The 20,045-nt window shown below is 34.0% G+C and overlaps 1 protein-coding gene and 1 long non-coding RNA gene across 8 annotated transcripts in view; one reads left to right on the top strand and one right to left on the bottom strand.

Annotated features, from left to right (window-relative positions):
* Positions 1-1,561, top strand: part of LOC102004217 — a 5,789-nt gene extending 4,228 nt beyond the window's left edge. The window contains exon 3 of the long non-coding RNA XR_262502.1: positions 1,514-1,561. This is a non-coding gene — a long non-coding RNA (uncharacterized LOC102004217). The remainder of the gene's footprint in view (positions 1-1,513) is intronic.
* Baz2b (bromodomain adjacent to zinc finger domain, 2B) overlaps positions 1-20,045 on the bottom strand; it is a 269,690-nt gene that overhangs the window by 36,444 nt on the left and 213,201 nt on the right. For all 7 annotated transcript variants that reach the window (XM_013518703.1, XM_013518704.1, XM_013518699.1 and 4 more), the window contains 7 exons: positions 18,313-18,453; positions 15,655-15,909; positions 14,477-14,691; positions 13,437-13,511; positions 12,192-12,435; positions 2,606-2,668; positions 1,529-1,673 (listed from right to left, as the gene is read on the bottom strand). In XM_013518703.1, the coding sequence (XP_013374157.1) occupies positions 1,529-1,673; positions 2,606-2,668; positions 12,192-12,435; positions 13,437-13,511; positions 14,477-14,691; positions 15,655-15,909; positions 18,313-18,453 (1,138 nt within the window). The remainder of the gene's footprint in view (positions 1-1,528; positions 1,674-2,605; positions 2,669-12,191; positions 12,436-13,436; positions 13,512-14,476; positions 14,692-15,654; positions 15,910-18,312; positions 18,454-20,045) is intronic.

Here is a 20,045-nt window from a genome sequence, read left to right as displayed (position 1 = left end):
TAGAGGTCCCATTCAACCCAGCTACCCCCCTGCTGGGTATTTTCCCAGAAGATCTAAAATCATCATATCACAGTGATATATGTGCGCCTATGTTCATAGCAGCGCAATTTGTAATTGCTAAATTGTGGAAGCAACCCAAATGCCCATCCACTGAGGATTGGATAAGAAAATTGTGGTACTTTTCTATAATGGAATATTACTCAGCTATAAAGAAAGATAAACTCGAGGCTTTAATAGGTAAAGGGTCACAACTAGAGACCATACTCATAAGTGAAATAAATCAGACCTGCATGTGCAAGCACCGCATTGTTTCAGTAATGTAAAACCTGAAAGAGTTAATTTAAACTCGGAGGTATGACAGACATTGTGAAATGATAGGAAAACACTAAAGGGTAAAGGGCAACTGGGATGTGGGAAAAGAGAAGGGAAAGAAGGAGAAATTTTGTATGTATGTATATACAGGATAGTTAACATAGTTGTTCTACTGTGTTCTATTTCTTTGCTGAAAGAAACTGTCAATGAGTCCTTGATTGATCAGTATTGCATGTCTCTATCTGTTTTCCTAAGAAACTACTTTGAAGATACCAATATGTAACACAACAAGCATTGTTAATTTCCTACTACTTTGTTTGTAACTCTGTATCATCTGTACTGTTCTTTTGCTATTTTGTAAAAAGTTGTCTGTCTGTTAATGTTTTCCTCCTTTTATTTTTAAAATAAAAAAAAAAGAAAGTGTGGCAGAAGAAAAACTATAGGCAGGGAACAAGTCATTATTCACAAAAGGAGCATTGTGAGTTCAAAAGGAATAGGAATGAAGATTTTACAATTTTAATAATAAAGTACACTTTGGTGGAGACCACCTTGAAGTGGTGATGAGCAGGCTTTAGAACTAATCAGTTGGGTTTTCTATATTAACTTATGAGTCTGTCCCAGGCCTAAGTGACTTACCTGAGGAACCAGCGGCTGGCAGGCAGAAATAGAGCTCTGTGCCAGCAGTCACAGTAGAGACCTATAGTGGTCTGTGACTCTGTGACGCCTCTGAAGACAAGATGACACGGCAGCTACAGGTGCTGATTCTGCCTCACATTTTCAAGGGGAATACTGCCAGTCTTAGAGATCAAACAGTTCTTTCTTTAAGCCAAGATTTACTCCTCGGAATGTCTTTGTTTTACTCTGTCAAGGCCTTGCTCATTATTGTGCCTTTTGCCTCAGCTATTCCCTGGACTTTTCTGCATCCCCCTGATATGTTAAGGACCCAATAAATACTGACCAGTGCAAAGAATCTCCAAACTGATTTTTACCTTAGCCACAAGAGCTTTGACCATTCTAGACCCACACAAACCATATTGCATTGTCTCTTTAATTTTATCCTCCACCATATGGTCATCCATAAGATTGGGAGACTGATCAGCTCCCAATACACTTGATTATGGATGCACAAAATATACTGAAAAGGTAAGAGGACTTCAAAAAATATATAGGCTCTCATTTAACACTGGATATTTTGTAACAGATTAATAGTTCCTACCTTCGCCACTTTCCATGCCTTCTACAAAAATCCCTCCACACTGGGGAAGAATCCAGTATCGGCGTCTGTAACGATCCTGGCCGAACATCATTGAACGTAAGGAGTGAGAGGCATCAAAGAGCTTCCTTCTGTACTGACTCTGTTGCTGTTTAAAAAAGTAATCATATTTAAGTTAAGAATTATAATTGCTTTAAAAATTAACAAATAGTTGACTTTACACATGTCTTCAGAGTAGATAAATTTCACTAAGAGGGAAAGATAGTATTACGTTCCTGACTTCAATTTTAGTGATATATATAAAGACAAATCATTTTAAGGATAAGCTGAATATTTTTACTGCCAAGGAATAAAAGTACAAGTTTCATTTTATCAGGTAGCTCATAGTAAATCATGTTTTAAACATATAAAACATGATCTTATATATGAACAAGTATTTTATTGAGCCAAAGCAAACTGGCTCCATTCCATTGGTTAAATAACCAATAGTATGTACGTAATTTATCAAGTCTTTATTTGCCTATTTTTATACCGATGCTATACACTGAGGCAACAAATGACTAAATTTGAGATAGATGTGTGAACCAAACATTTACACAATACACAGTCATCTCATAATACTTTAAAAACTCATTTCTTCTTTCAAAAAGCTTATCTTAAATTTTACCAATAGTGCTGAATTGAGTTTTTAGGAGGTATATAAATATTTACTGTTTATAAATTCAAGACAAAATCCACATATAAACAAATATAAAATAAAACCTAGGATATTGAAACTATTGCTATGAAACTCAACTAAATAAAATCATGCCTTTATTGATACTTCGTATTTATACAAAAAGCTGAAGAATATAGAACCTTTTCTTTATAGATTCTAATTAGATCCAATATCATGTCTTAAGAGGTGGGCATTTAAGCTTGGCAATGAAATTTTAAGATTTAGTTGTGAGACTGTTTCTACAGTTCATTTTAATTACTCAAAGCCTGTTTTTACTTAGCAGTCAGAAAAACTAACCTCATACAATATAGATTTTTTAAAACACTCCAAAGAAAACAAACATTAATCTGAAAAGTGCTTACTTTACTGAGTTTTTCAATCTGTTTTTCTAGCTCTTCGACACTTGCTGCTTGGTCACCTTCATCCTATGTATAATAAAATACAATATCATGTATCTGGACATTTTTTTCAGCACTGGGGACTGAATACAGGGCTTTGCATGTGCTAGGCAAGTGTGCTACCACTGAAATACATCTCTAGCCTCCTTTATCTGTTTTTAAGATTTATTTATCCAATCAATCAGAAAATATTTAATGAGTACCTCTTATACACAAAATACTAGAAAAGACATTGTGGAAGTAAATACAACTCGGTTCTTGTTCTCTATAAACTAATAATTGGGAAGGCATTAAATTGAAAAACATTAAACTGAAAAAATCCTCAACTAGTAGGAAACTAATAAGGACCTCAAAAGAGGTATAGATTAAGAGCCAAGGAGTTCATTTATAATCTACACCAATCGACACTATTTAGAAGTTGTATTTTAACTATATAAAGCATGGCTATGAATTTCTGATTAAGAGAAAGAGCACAAATCCAGAAAATGTGGGAGATGAAATAACATGAGTTTAGGGATACACTGTGAAAAACTGTAAACGCTTGGCAGTGAACAACAATATGATAATTCAGCGGAAGTTTAACATCAGCACTGTGCTTAATACAGATTAATCTGGCAACAGTTGTTAAGATCAAAGAAAGGACTAAAACTGACAAAACTAGCTAGCTACTGCTGCAATGATTCAACAGGGAGAGAGGATACAGGCCTCACTAGGGTAAAAAAAAGTACAAAAAAGCAAATGGACATAAGCGATATTACATAATTGTAAAACTGATAAATCCTGATAACTCACATATATAAGGGATGGAGAGGCAAAGGAGATGAAGGGAGGAGTAAGTTACGATGGTAAGATTTAATGGTACCATTAACTGAAGGAGTCACTTTTGGAGAAAAGATAAATTATACTTTGAGCACAGTGAACTTTTAGAATAAAAATTCCCCACCTACCTTACTAATTTCACATGTAAAAAGTTCATATATGACTATGAAAATTTTCATTCTAGAAAGAAGAAATAGAAGAACAACTTCCAAATTCAACTTTAGAGGGAAAACATAAAGAGACTATATGGGCTTTTTGGATATTGGCTGCATTCCCTGACATAGGCAAATTACTCAAATTACTTACTCAAAGACAATTGCTTTAAGTATAAATTGGTGATAACATTATCTGTAACATGGAATTTGCGAGGAGCTAAATAAGAACTGGTCTGAAAGAAACTGAGTTTTTTTCAAATAAAAAGATTTTTGTAAAGACTAAAAGTAAATATAAGCAATTAACATAATTAATCTGATGCAGGAACATCTTAGGTTAACAAAAAAAAAAGTTTTTGGTGCTAGGGATTGAACTCAAGGACTTGTACAATTTAGGCATGTGTTCTATCACTGAACTGTGCCCCTACACCAAAATTTGTTCTTAATCTTTATTTTCTTTTCTCCTTTTTCTCTGATCTTCACTTTCTATAAGCATTTTTTAAAAGCCACAATGTCACCAAGCATTCCTGAATATATATTTGTATACTAGCATGGCAACCTACTACATCAAAGGAAGTGAAAAGAGGACCTCAATAGTTTTACCATTATGTATGATTTATGGAACCTTTATCCAAATTTAGATGACTAAGTTAAAAAGGCACTTTGCTATGTAAGGGGGTGATCAAAATATACAGTGAATGTTTAAATTTTAAAAAAATTACAGTAAAAGACGTGTTGTCATTAATCTCCCTCAAGCTAACTCTCCTTACTTCAAACAGATTTATCCCATCATCCCTACCACATTCAGAAGCAGTTCTGGAAGTCCTCTTTCAGCTGCTAACTACCACCAACCAATGGAGAGGAAGGCTCGTAAAAACATTAGGGTATGTCTGCATCAACTGGACCTGGCACCATGGGACTTCTGGCTCTTCTCCAAAGTCAAAATGACCACAAAAGGTAGTGAATGCTCTGAACTGATTCAGTACATTGAGGCAGCCAGGACAGCTCAACTAAAGACATCCATGAGGATGAGTGCTTTGAAGATGAATAGCAATGTATCTCTTACTGTAATTAAAAATAAACATTCAATGTTTTTGGATCACATGTTGCATTATTTATGTTAATGGTAACATTAATTCTGATTGGGATGAAAGGAAATATTAAAAGAAAACAAGTGCAATGACCTTTAGAGCTTGACTCTCCCAATATTTAAATATAGATTCTAAAGTGATGGTTATGGTTTATATCTAGAGATCCGCCAAGAGCCTCATGAGCTCATAGGTGGGGCTTTTGGAAGGTGATTGAATGATGGGCTCCAGGTAGCTGACTGGCTGTTTGGAGGCAGTGTCTGGATAGAAGAGACAAGTTACTGGGAGTATGACCTGGAAGTGTGTGTGTACTGGCTTCTCCCCTCTGTCTCTGTTTCCTGGACTTAAGCAGCTTCTCCCCTATGCCCATCTGCCACGCTGTCTGTTCTTAGAGACAGCTGACCATGGATTGTAAACTTGAGCCAAAATAAACTTCTCTGTTATGGGTTGTGTCTGGATGCTCCCCCAAAGCCTCATGCAGTCCTGGGGCGGGTTTTTAGAGTTTTTGATTCCTGGGTGTGAGTGCTACACCTGCCCTGCGGCAGATAGTTTGCGTATGTAAGGGCGAGAAAGAGGCTGCTTGCCCCTACTCCTCCTCCCTTTTGCTCTGGCTGCTTTTGCTGTTTTCCATGGCCGTGAACAGTTGCCCCTGATGTGTCACCTTGGAGCTGGCCGAGCATGGACTGAAACCTCCTCAAACTGTGAGCTAAATAAACCTCTCCTCCCTTCATTATGGGTGTTGGGTATTTTGTCTCAGCAACAAGAGAAAAAGTAGGCAAGACATCCTCCTTTATTTATTTTTATTTTTTTATTTTTTGTCTTTTTGAGACAGGGTCTCGCTATACAGTTCAGGCTGGCCTTGAGTTCACTTTGTAGCTCAGGCTGGTCTCGAACTTGCAAGGATCCTCCTGCCTCAGCCTCCCAAGTGCTGGGATTATAGGCATGCACCACCAAGCCTGGCAACATCCTCCTTTAATTTGTGATTGTCAGGCATTGACCAGTGATGAGAAATTGACTAAGTAATCTCTCAATTACCAGCGCAAATGTTTCATAATTTGTTTATACAATAATGCAGTTCAATCAAAAAATATTTGGACAAAGACAACAAAGAGCCATGCATCAGCCAAGTTGATTAAATGTAAGCTTTGGTTTTTGCAATGCTTGGGATTAAACCCAGGATCTAGCATAAACCATGTGGGTGCTCTACCCCTGAGATACACCTCCAGCCCAGTAAATGTAATTTTTAAGAATTTTCTCATGAAGAGAAAGAGATAATACATCTACTTTAAGTTTTATTTAGAGGACTTTTGGCTGGCAGTGCTTATAATTAATTTTAAGATATAAAAGAATTTGTAAGACCAGAGAGAAAAGCTGCTACAGAATGAACATCAATTCTGAGAACACAGAATCTATCTCACCATGGTTCTCCATGGTCTTGTAACCAAAAAAGGCCATTATATGTCCCCTATATGTCAGAGTTTAACTCTCCACAAAAACTTTTCCATGCCAACTTGTGATTTTAAAGCTCACATTGGTCTCAACATAGATCTGATTATTAAGAAAGAGTGAGAGAAAAGGAAATCATCTTTGAGATGAAGGGCAATGATTTAGTCATCAGCAGCATTGTTCATTATAAGGGAAGAAATGAGTCTCAGTGGGAAACCCTCTTGCTATTGATCCTTTAAGTACTATTACTACAGAACTGACGTTCTACTTATAAATGAAGAGGCCAAACTATTTTTGGAGAAATGATGTGCCTAACTTATCAATCAGGTTTATCACCTAGTCAAAATTGTGTGTGTGTGTGTGTGTGCATTAATTTGATAAATGTCAACTAGTCCTTTATTGTAAAGAATAACAAATAATTTAAAAATCAAAGGCAATTTTACTTTGATTTCTCAAGTTCTAAAATATTTTTTCTCCAATCAGATTTTATTGGTACATTCTAGATATATATAATGATCACATTCATCACAGAAAATTTGTACCTGTACATGATATAATTTATTTCCCCATTTTCCTACCCTCCCTTCAACTCTCCTCTTCATTTACAAAAGCTCTGTTTCTATTCTTTTCCTTCTCTCATTTTTTTTTTTTTAACTTTTCCCTTCTTTCCTTTCCCTCTCCCTTGGTCCCCTTGCCATTTGAACATTTTCTTCCTATGTCACAATGTATAATACACATTTTGGTCCTTATTCACACTTTTGGTTTCTCACACCAAAGAAACAATGTGACATTTATACATGTGTGTCCAATTTATTTCACTTAAGAGTATGGTCTCAAGGTGTATACATTTACCTTTAAATGTCCCAAGCTTAAACTTCTTTATGGCAGAGTAGAACTCCATTGTATAACAAAACACATCCTCCTTATCCATTCACCAGTGGATGGACATTTGGGCTGTTTCTAAGATTTGGCTATTACAAACTATGTACCTATAAACATCGGTGTGCATATACTGCTGTGGTATGATGCTTTTAATTCTTTCAGGAAGCTACCAAGAAGGGGAATACCTGGGTCAAATGGAACCTCTAGCCCTAGATTTCTAAGGAATCTCCACATTGATTTTCCTAGACTGGTGATTGCACCAGTCTATACTCCCAGCAACAGTGGAGAAGGGTACCTTTCCCTGCAGCCCCACCAGCATTTGTTATTAGTTAATTTCTTCATAATAGTCATTCTTTTTGGGGTGAGAGGGAATCTCAGCATTGTTTTAATTTGCATCTCGAATGACCAGTGATGTTAAACACTTTTTTTTCATATATTTATTTGCTGTTCGTATTTCTTCATCTGAGAAGTGTGTAGTCATCTCAGATGTTGATTTTTGGATTGGATCTTTAAATTTGGGGGGCCTGATTTTTTGAGTTCTTTATATATTTTTGATAGTAATCCTTTGTCTAAGGAACAGGTGGCAAACATTTTTTCCTTTTGCACTGTTGGTGGGAATATAAAATGGTGCAAACACTATGGAAAATAATGAAGGTTCCTTAGACAATTAAAAATAGAAGTGCTTAAAATAGTTGAAAGAGTCTCAAGGAGATGTTTGTATATGTTCCTGTCTGTCAAGTATTACTCACAATAGACAAACAGTGGAAACAAATTGAGTAAGGGAGGAATATATATATATATATATATATATATATATATATATATAAAGTAACCTGGACTCAAAAAGAAGGGAATCCTGCCATATGGAACAAGAGAAATGAACATTACAGATATTATGCTAAGTGAAGTAAGCCAGTCACAGAAGGTGAAATTCTACATGATTCCAATTATATGAGGTGTCTAAAATAGTCAAACTCACAGGAGCAGAGTAGAATGGTGATTATCAAGGGGTGGAGAAAGGAAGAAATGGGAGCACTACTATTCAACCTGTATGAAGTTTCAGTTACTCAAGATGAGTATGTTTTAGAGTTATAAAAACATCATGCCTACAGTCAACAACATTGTATTATATACTATTAAATTATTAATATACTATTAATTATTATATGCTACTAAACATTCAAAGAGGGTAGTTCTTACCAAAATTAAAAAATAGAGAGAGAAAAGTTATTCTAGTGCTTTTATCATTCTGGTTTAAAATACAACATCAAGGAGGGAAAACTTCTGAGAACATCTTGCATTTGTGCTACTTTTAGATTTACTTTGGTAAATACCCCTGGAGTTGAGAATAAGGAACATGATTTGCTTCTAGTTTCTTTCTTCTTTTTTTTAGTATTATTCTGTAGCCCTTTCAATACATCCTGCATTCCTTTCTGGTGAAAGATAAACTTCAATCTTCTACACCTGTCCATTTCCCTGGCTTACTGTAGCTTTCCCTAAATATACACAATACAAAAATTGATATATAACATTGCTTTTTCCCCTCTGGTTCGTTCTTCAAAAGGCCCCCCCTTTACTCCCTTCACCTTAATTAAAACTTCTCTGGTAACTTTATAACCTTATTAATTATTCTCTTTAATCTTCATTTTCCCTCTCTCTCATTTTATTGACTCTTTCCCTTCAACCAAAAATAATCTCAACTCTTTCACAGCTGAAAAATCCCCAGGTTTGCTTCTCCCCAAGGAAATACCCTTTCTTCTGAGGTATAATCTTTGAAGCAGTCATCTTCACTTTCTATTGTCATCAGCCACTCATTAGCCTGGTGTCTGCTGTCACCTTTAATGAAACTGCACTGGCACTGGTTACCAATGACCTCTCTGTTGCTAAATCAAATAAACATGCTCAGTCCGTATCACCCTAGCCTCCTGCCACTTTAATACTGTTTATCACTTTCTCCTTTTTGAGTATTTTTTTTTCAGTTATTATTATTACATGTACAGAATAGACAACATAGTAGACTGCTATCGTTTAAAAGTCCTACTTACAAGTTTGGTGTGTGGTGGGGATGAGAGAACTTGGAATTTGGGAGGCTTCCTCTACCCTAATGGCTAAACAGACTCACTGGGCCTAAACTATCTGTGCTAATAATATGGTTTATACAAAACACCTACTTTTCTTCAGACAATCTAGAGTTTGGGCAATGCTATGCAAAAGGTACATATATGAAGTCTTCAATATAAAAGTAGGCACTGAGTCACTCATGAGCTTTTGGTATAGATAACACTTACATATGTTGCTGCTACTAGGGGAAGCAAGGCCATTCTGTGTGACTCTCCATGAAAAAAAACTCTGGGATGCTTGCACTTGGTTTCCTCTGGATTTTTTCTATTTACTCTTTCCTGTTTTTGCCTTGTTTCCTTTTGCTGTAATAATTCAAAGCCATAAGGTTGTCCCCTGATCCATTACAGAAATCTCCTACCTCTCTGACTCTGCCTTCAACAAGAAGCAATGTAGGTACCTTAGGATGCTCCAGCCTCAGTCCCCTATTCTACTGACTAAACCAATCCTCCAGTGCAAACTAATCCACCTCATGATTGTACCTGTCATCCATGTGGTAAGAACATCTTGGTCTATAATTTTAGGACTAAATTCTTCTTCAGGCTTCAGGTTTTTTTTTTTTTATTTCAAAGAGGAAAAAACCCCACAAAATTTCAAAACAATAGGTTAATACATTGTGTATTGTTATCTTTAAATTAGTTATTCAGAGTACAAGATATAGGCGTTTAATTGTCCAAACAATATTAGCACAAACTTTTCTTTACAATGAATTAAGAGAAATTAGTAGTATAACTATCTTAACTATCATATATATAGTTTGCCTTGCCCTTCCTTTTTTTGCTTTGCCCTTCCTTCTTTTCTCCTTTCCCCCATCCCAGTTTTTCTTTCCTTTGGAACAGTTTCTTCCCACCTCACAATATCTATTGTACATTTTGGATCTTATTTACTCTTTCAGCTTCTTACACTAGGGAGACAATATGATGTTTGCACTTGTGGGTCTGATTTATTTCACTTATGAGTATGAGTGGCACCCATTTACCTATAAAAGTCTCCAGTTTATCCTTCTTTATGGCTGGGTAGTACTTCATTGTATAAAAATACCACATCTTTTTTATCCATTCCTTGGTTGATGGGCATTTGGGTTGTTTCCAAGATCTAGCTATTATGCGGGCTTCAGGTTTCTAAATGTAACTGACTGTTGAACTTCTACACAGGCACCTCAAACTCAACATATACAAAATGAATCTATCATCATTTCCTGTCTTTAGGTATCTTGTCCCTTAATGACCCCTACACCTACAGTTATCTATCCCTGTCTTCCCTATCATAGTTAATAAAAACAATAGCATGCACTCTCCCAAGCCAGATAGCTGGAAATCAATTCTATACACCCATCGACCTACATTGCCCATCTGTAAATCCTTCTAATTCTTCCTTTTAAATATTTACTGAATTCTTTCCTATTTCATCCAAACAATCATTGCTCTAGTTTCAGACCTTTCACCACTGACCTATCACAATACTTCATGACTTATCCTTGCACCTCTGACCTTATGCTATCCTCTCTCTAATCCCCACAAAGCTGGCAGAGAAAGCCATTTAAATAAAATTCAAGTCTGATCATTTTGACCCTATTTATTTTAACACTCTACAGGGGACCTGTCATTAAAAACTAACACAAAACCCTAGTTTATCATTCTTAAGTGTGAGACTCACCAGTAACAATGAAGAACTTAAAACAAATGCCCTTAAAACAAACTGCATTTTCTAACTTCTGTACCCAGCTTGTAAGCCTAAACTAATAGGTCCAGAAATCCTTTGTAAAAGTTCACTCCTCAGAAAGTCTAAATCCCCTTCCATTGAAACTACCTAGCAAAAAAAAACCAAAAAAAAAAAAAAAACAACAACAACAAAAAATAACTAGCATATTATAAATACCCCATCCTATCAAATCAGTCAACACACTCTATTTTCTTTTTGCAAATTGTTAATGGACAGAATATTTTCAATGCCTTATTCATTTGGATGCAAACTACCTATAACCAGAGAACAACAGGTATTTGGGAAGTATATCATTTCACTAATCCTAAAAATACTTTTTCCCTCAGGACTGGAAACTCAAGGCCTTGAGAGTGCTAGACAAGTGGTCTGCTACTGAGCTAGCATTCCCAACTATTTTTAAAATGTTATCTTCAGAAAAGGACTTGGTAAATTGCACAGACTGGCTTTGAACTTCCAATTCTCCTGCTTCAGCCTCTTCAGTAGCTGAGATTACAAGCTTGCATCACTATAGTCACCTTTTGATAATATTTTAATGGCATGAAATGCTTTACAAATACAACATGTTAATAGAATGTTAATACAAATACAACATGTTAATAAAATGAAAGGAAATACCTGAAATTAAGAAACTGCATAGTTCTTTCAGAAATTCTGAGGTAATTACGATCATGTGTCACTTATGGAGATACACTCTGATGATTTTGTCAGGTGAACACAGAATATCTCTAGATAAAAGATCACTATAATGTCACTATGCAATATAGTCTTATGGGACCACTGTCATGTGATTAGTCATTGCCTGAAATGTCTTTGAAATGCATGACTGTACATAAATGGAAAGAAAAAACTAGTTCTTTTATTCAGTCTAAATTGCTTTTTAAGTATAGAGATCTGATATTCATCATTTACTAAGCCATCACAAAAAACTTCTAAGATAAATATGGTAATACTGTATTCATTTTTTAGATGAAGAAATTAAGGCAAATAAATGTCAAAACTGAACTGAAGGTCAGGTGCAGTGGTACAAGCCTATAATCCTATAATCCTACCCACTAAGAAGGAGGCTGAGGCAGGAAGATTACAAGCTTAAGGCCAGCCTGGGCAACTTTGGAAGATCCTGTCCCAAAATAAAAAATAAAGGGCTGGAAATGTAGCTCAGTAATAGAAAGCCCTGATTCAATCCCCAGTACTGCAAAAATAAAACAAAACAAACATACAACCACAAGTCATTTAAATTAAAATAATTTTACTCCAAATCTGTATTATTTTTCAGTGTGTTATACAATTCTAGTTGTTCTGAAAAATCAACATAAACTTGATTACCTCATCTTCACAGGTATCAGCTTTCTTTCCTTTTTTGTCATCTTTATCATCGTCATCCTCATCATCTTCATCTGCTTGGTCATCACTATCATCATCATCATCATCATCATCATCACTGTCTCCTCCCTTCCTTCTTCGTTTGCGCCCTGGAGTAGGGGTGCCCAGGGGGTGCTGCTCTTCTCCAAGGTCAAGGCCACCTGAAGTATCTCTTTTACCTGTTTTCTTAGCATGAATGATTCTGAGCCTTTAAATATTATAAAATTGATATTGTGAAATAAAAAGTTACTCTCTATATTTTTAAGAGCATAGTATCATTTTTAAACAAAAACACTTATGATATTTCTCTCCTGGGAAGCAATGTATCAATGGCAATACAAATTAGAATTAAAGAAATTTAGGAAACATATAAATTTCAGTTTATACTAACTTTTGGGTTATCTTGTCTTTGGCAATTAAAACAATATTTTAAAAATCAACTCTAAAGTAAAAAATCAACTCTAAAGTAGTTGAAAAGACTACCTCTAACAATGGCCAAGTGATAATTTCTGATCCCCTTAATATGCGACTGACTAAATTTCAATTCAAATTATGGGGAAAAAACTATTTTCTCAAAATTGAAGTTTAGTAATTTTGCCATATTTCCTGGCAGTTTTAATGTTAAGTAAGTTTGGTTGGACTATAAAAGCCAATTTTAATTAGAAAGTGAATAAGGAAAAAAGGGGGCCGGGTATGGTGGTGCATGCCTGTAATCCAGCACTCTGGGAGTCTGAGGCAGGAAGATCCCAAGTTTGAGCCCAGCCTGCGTAATTCAGTGACATAGTGAAACCCTGTGTCAAAATATAAACCAAAAACGTTGGGGATGTAACTCAGTGTGAAGGCCTTGGGTTAATCCTTCGGTACTGAGAGAAAGAAAAAGTAGTAGTTCAGAGCAAGTCTTAATTATGATCAAGCAACATGACAGCAAAAGCAATCTTTAAAAACGTGATTGTTTGACTTCTCTAAAAGAAAAAAGAGAGACTGACTTTCTTCTAAGTTTGAAGTTTTTAAGCTCAATGAATCTCACATTTTTTGCCCATTGCAAATACTGACCTTGAGTTTTATTAATTTCATATCCCATCCAAATTAAACACTACCATTCCTTTAGAAAAAAGTAAAGCTTAAATTCTGTCTTTGCAATTCTTATGTATTACTAGGAACTTGTACAAAACAAAAATAATACATTAGTTGTAATAAAGTAGGACTCACTTGCGTAGTTTGCCTTCTACTACCCATTTATCTCTCCTCAAGTTTGACATATAATCGATGTTCTTGTCAATTTCACTGACAATACAAAAATTTTAAACAGACATAAATTTCTCCATTTATGCAATGCACTAACTTAGTATGCAAATCAATACATTTTTTTGTAAGTGAAAATGATATGATTAACCTGGACACTTTTGGGGGTATTGCCAAAGAGAGGTAAAAAGAAATGAAAAATTATATTAATACAGCATCATAACAAATACATATATATATTTAAAGTTATATATATAATTTATATATATATGTAGAAGTATATATATGTAAATGCTAAAATTTCCAGCAATGGTAGAAATGTATGGCTGAGAATACTTCTATTGATATTTTCTAAAACAGGTAAAAGCCTAAATAAAATGACATAATTAAACTCTGCAAAATAATTAACAGCAAGGTCAACATGGGTTTGTGCACAAATCTTGAAATACCAGAGTATTAGTATTTCATTAGTAACAAGTACCAGAATTCAGGACTTACTTTGACTCTTAAGTGAGTTAACGCATTGATAGATAAACTAATGATCTAAGGTTATATTAGCATACAGCTAAATAAGTGGCTGGATAATTCCATGAATGGTACTAAGGAAAATCAGTTATCTGTTCTCAAAGATGTTAGGGAAAGAAACATTCAGGATTTCTGCAGTGGTACTGGATTTTGACACTATAGCAGAAAAAACACAAAAAAGTTCCAATGTATAAAAATTACTACATGAAAAGGGTGACAAAGGCTACAGGATATATACAGGATAATCCAAGGTGGTTTTCAATAAATAAAAGAAATATATTAAAAAATTTTTATAATAAATTCTAAAAATACATTAGAGTATTTTAGTGGCCACCTTTGAATGATATGGTTTATGCTTTTAATTTTCTTCTTGGTGCTAGTCTGTAAGTTCTAAATTTTCTATAAGCAATTTGTATTCCTTTGTGATCAGATAAATTTAAAACAAACGAATCTTCACCAGAAAAGCCTGAGCACATGCTTACCTTACCACACTCTTGCTACATGCCAGTTCATTGATTAGGAAAGCCAGGACTGAGGCTTTTTGTGCTGGAGTGTGAGCCTGAAAAGCTTTGGTCTTTAGGCTTTCAGTAAGCTCAGTTTGTCCACAGTGGGCTTCCATAAAAATCTGCAAAATCTCAGACACATTGTCGCGATTCACACCAACATTCAGTAAATGTTCTCCAAGAGCTGTTTTGGCCTATAAAAGTTTGGCATTTTTATCAGTCTTTGTCATAACCATTCAAAACATAAAAACAGTAAGATTTAAAGTACTTCTGACAAAGGCTTCATTCACAATTCTGAAGTGGAGATAATAATAGGCAACAGGTTATAGACAAACATTCAAGTGCTTATATCGTGTTCCTTCTTCAAATCTTTTTTTAAGCCAGGCAAAGAGAAAAAGTATGTATACTTATGAGTAGCACAAATTTATTAAGCTTTGACTACAGAAATTGTCTCAAGCTTTTCCCAAGATTTACAGTATCTGAACACTTTATCAGTAGTGGCAGAAAGAGAGTGCAGTTCAAAAACATTACTATTATGTCTTCTAACTTTGTGGTATGGTGGATTTTACTGCTTGGTACAGTGAACAAGAAGGGATATGGAGGAAATACAGTACATCTGGAAGTTTCACTCTCTTCAGTATTATCTGGAGCTGGAAGTTTCACTCTGCAATATTATCTGGACCAAAACTATTAGAATGTATATCTTAACTGGGCTTTAGATAAATTTGAACTTAATTAGTATTTTCTGATCAAAACAGAATCTCAATGTGATGATGTGTAGATCCCTTAATTAGCCTCTGATACTGAGACAAAGTTAAAATAATTTCAGAAGGCACACAAATAAGCTCTACTTGCTTTATAAATTACAAATTCTCTGTCAATGCAGACCACTTGGGTATTTCCTTGAATCAACTTGGTCTTTGCCTACAGCTAGAGGAAAAAGAGTGAGAATGGTCTGCATTCCTTAAACTTTATAATCAGGTTCTTCTATGTCTGCACAAAGTACACCTAATATAAATCTCCATTTAACTTTGAGACATTATATAGAAATATTGGATCAGTCTATACAATCTGCTAATATGTTTAAGTTAGCTATAATGCACTGATAGTACAAATTTAAAACAATTTTATACATATATATATATTATTTTTTTTACCTTGTATCCTGTAATTAGACCTGGATCACATACAGCAGCTGAGAGGAGCCTCACAAGCAAGTCTTGCACTTCACCCATGCTGTCCCCTATATTTAGCAATCCCTCTTGAAGAACACTCAGGTTTGGAACATCAATATTCACATCAAAGCCCAAAACTTTACCAAAGTTTTGTAAGAACTGCACCACCATGAGACAGTCTGAAAATGTACTCCCAGAGAGAACAAGTCCTGGAATACGAGGCAACTCTGGCAAAGGCTGAAAATAATAATAAAAAAGAAATATATAAATGAAATTTACAATAACTTTTTTTTTTTTTTTTTTTTTTTTTTTTTTTCCGGTACCTGGAACCGAACTCACGACCTTGCGCTTGCCAGTCAGGCGCTTTTGCCGCTGAGCTAAATCCCCAGCCCCACAATAACTTTAAAAATTTAAAAGTTTCTATCTTTGGAAGTAAAATAAACTGCTTTCTTTCTTTCTTTCGTATTGTGCCAGGGGTTTGTCCCATTGGGTGTATGTTTCCTGGGGGCATTTCTCTAACTTCCATGGTACGTGGTGTCTTGAACACAGGTACCCATCAATAAATTTTGGTTTAACTCATATTGAACTTAAAAGAGACAGTAATTTTAATTAACTTATACACTTATAAAACATATGTTAGATTACTGGGCAAAAAATACATAAGAAATAAACATTCTATGGATATACTCAGCACATGCATTGATTTCTTCTAATGAGGCAGATGTTTAAAATTCACCTTGTTTTGGTAGCTCAGAAACTCACAGTATGGATCTGTGGGTTTTATGATTAGAAAGAGAGGTACCAATTACAGCTAATGAATGTGGATAAATTATTAGGTCCATATGATCAGCACTCATGACTGTACATGAACCCAGTTATAAGGAAGCTTTTTTAGTGAAGCAGTGCTATGAGTTCAGTATTAAAATCAGAAAGACGACTCTGTTGCTACTTCTCAAATATGTTCACACATTAACATTTTAAGGACTAAATTATAGTAGTCTTTATCACAGACAATTAAAACATTCAATAAATAGGTAATCTAAATTACAAACATTTTTGCCCATGAATAAGATTCAAAGAAAGTATTTTAAATTTTAATTGGAAAAAGGAGTGACTCATAAATATTTCTATTTATCTGAATTGGTCCTTGTTTAAAAATGTTCCCCTACCTTATACTTATTGAAGTAACTAACCAAAGACTTTTCAATTAATATTGTATAGAAACACACAAGTTGGGATAATAGCTGATACTGTACAAATGTTTTATACTGCATTTGAATACCAGTTAATTCTGAGCCTTTGTTCTGAACCATAGCAGGCACACATTTCCATACAATTTTAAAAATCTATACAATAAAGGAAGTAAAAGTGTGGCTTAAAATGGACTTATAAACTAGAAATAGTGCATATAGATTTAAATAAAAATAAAAGGTACAAAAAATAAAGCCCACTTAGGATTTTAAAAACTTGTTTACTACAATTTTATGAATGTGTTAACTACCTTATACACTCAATCTCTGCTCAGGAAATTTAAACATCTGTATGAATAAAAATAATATATATTCATTTTTACTTAAAAGCATTTATACTAAGTAAATAAATAGAATATTAATATAATTTACTCTCTAGGCTACTAAAAGTTTGCTTCAAGCACATTAGTAAGGAACTTACATAAATGAGGGAGACAATAATCATTTGTATAACAGTAAATATGGCAGATAAATACAGATGCTACTGACCAAATATAATGTATTTATATTATATAGAGTAGTGTAGAGGTGATACTGCATTACTGAGGTAATAGTGTTGAACTACCATCATATTAACAGTCTAAAAACAAAACTGATTTCTACTCAAAAGTATGCCAATTGTCAAGATTATTTTGATCTTTTACAATTTCTATTTTCATGTATTATAGAAACATTATATACCTGTAAAGCATTATAGAAGAGAGAAAATGCATCAAATTTATGGTTAGACATAATTTCTTCACATTCAGGATCATAAACAGTGTGGACTCTAAAGTTTCACAAACTAAGCTCAAATACAAATTGCTAATTATTAGTTGTTTAATCATGGCCAAGTTCCTTAACCTCTTTGTACCTCAATTTTCTCATCTGTAATAGGAGATAAATACTAGTTCTATAGGATTGTGTTGAGGATTAAATGAAATCATATAATTAAGAGTTCATACAGGCACTTAGGATAGTGTCTGGCATATGGAGTAAAGACATTCTACAAAAGTTAGCTGTCATTACTAATGCACTATAGGAGATTATGGATCATGTATCCTAATTTATTTAAATATTATGGAGTATGAGTAGAGCTAAATCTTTCTATGCCTGAATACCTGAGGACCAAAAGAAGCATGAACATATGATTTACTTCTATGATTCATTTTTGTGGATTTCTAGTGTATTTACTAATATTAAAAAGGTTGTAGTATTCTAATTATATATTAAACGCTGCCATTATCAGTAGGAACTTCAGGGGTTAATTGGTGGCTATCCAAGAGAGGCAAACCATTGTCCTAGATAAAACCTAAGGGCTTTCAGAATGGCAACTCTGGCAAATGAATCAGGGGAGAAAACTAGAAAAATGAAACTATTAGTAAAATGGCTTACAGGATATATAAATTACCTTTTGGTCTGCTAAGCACATGTCTTCATTAGGCTTCTTTAGTTCCTTTGCCATTTCTAATTCTAATCTTCGTTGCTCTAGTTTACGCTCTTTATTTAATCTTTTTTCATCACGTTTTTCTTGCTTCAATCGTTCTTTTTCCTTAAAAAAAAAAAATGAACACAGTTCTCCTTAATCATTATAAATGTCTGAAAAACTCTAGTCAAAATTTAAAAAGTGATCAAAGTATTATTTCCACAAAAAAATTATCTTGGAAGTTTTGGAAAAAATTTAGAATAACATAAAAATAGCTTATTTTGTTTCTACTTTTACCCTATGAATTTCAAAATAATTTTATGACTGGCAGTCATGTTGTATTCATTGAGGATATACAATAAAAATAGTTTAAAAGATCTTATGACCATATATTTAATATCAATATTAGATCTAGTACACACTATTCTATTATTCAAAATTTGTTCAATCCTTTGACAGATTATGAAAATACAATATATATTTTAAAATAGGAATGTAAAATGCACATGCTTAACTCCTTATTTGGAATATAAAAATTAGAATCATCACAACCTTTTATGTGTTTATAGAAAACATAGGGGTATTTACAGCAGGAAAGTGGAAAAAAATGTGAATTTCCCAAGAAAAGTGTGAATTTTCAAAAGCAGTTCTCTCCAAGTGAATTAGCTAGTCATAAGACAGCACCTGTGATGAAATGAAAACATTATTTACCACCATAAAGAACACTTAAAAGAATATAACATGATACTTATGAAGGTAGTTACAGAAGCATTCAAAAAATGTTTTAGTAAAGCCAGCGATATAGAAATAACTCTTTTCTCCTTGTGGTGAAAAACAGCCTGACAGAAGAAATTTTCACTATAATACCAGTGTCATTACTTTATTGTCATATATCAAATATAATTCACATTATTTACAAAGAAAAAAACAGTTGAATCATCAGGCAATTCTAACTTACTTCCCCACCCATTTCTGTTTAGTTTATGTTTAGAAAGCTGATCATATCTTCTCCTTGATTAAAAAAATTCATTTTATTAAAATAAAGTCAAAGTCATTACTTTTGAATTTCAGGCTCTTCTTTTGCAACCTGATCTTTCACTTTTATAGTAGATTTAGTCAAATTATTTTCTACTACCAATAAGCACTTGTTTCCTTACCTCCTGTAACTGGTTCCCTCTAATCAGAAGTTCATTACTCCAATTTTGCATATCAAAATCCTAATTAAATACTACCACCTCCTCTCTATTAGCAATTTCTATTAATTCTCATAGCCTCTAACTAAACTTTTAACATAACATTTATTGCTTCTTGTATTTGATTAGTTATTTGTACCTAGAACTGCATCAATTCTAATTTGATAGCCACTGGTAATTAAACAATCTCACTGCTGCAGGAAGGAATGATCAAATGAGAGACTGAGGAGCGTGGAGAAGCCAGAGAGCTGAGAACACATTTTATGGTTAAAATATTGCTAGTGGTCTTAAGACTGAAGTGATTTCAGGTTAATAGGTGCTGAATATTATGATACAGAGCTAGAAAGCCAGATTAGGAAGGACTTTTTGTATGATATGCACAGATTATTATTCCTTTTATGCTGTTTCTAAATTTCTACTTTACTGATTTGGCCATTTTGGGAGGACAAATAGACTTTCTATTATAATGTTTCTGACCAAAAAATTCTACAATTGATATTTTTTTTTTGTCATTCTTATTTTATT

Source organism: Chinchilla lanigera, unplaced genomic scaffold (assembly GCF_000276665.1).
Source record: "Chinchilla lanigera isolate Chin_1 unplaced genomic scaffold, ChiLan1.0 scaffold00048, whole genome shotgun sequence".
NCBI lineage: Eukaryota > Metazoa > Chordata > Mammalia > Rodentia > Chinchillidae > Chinchilla > Chinchilla lanigera.
This window is presented reverse-complemented; position numbering and strand designations above follow the sequence as displayed.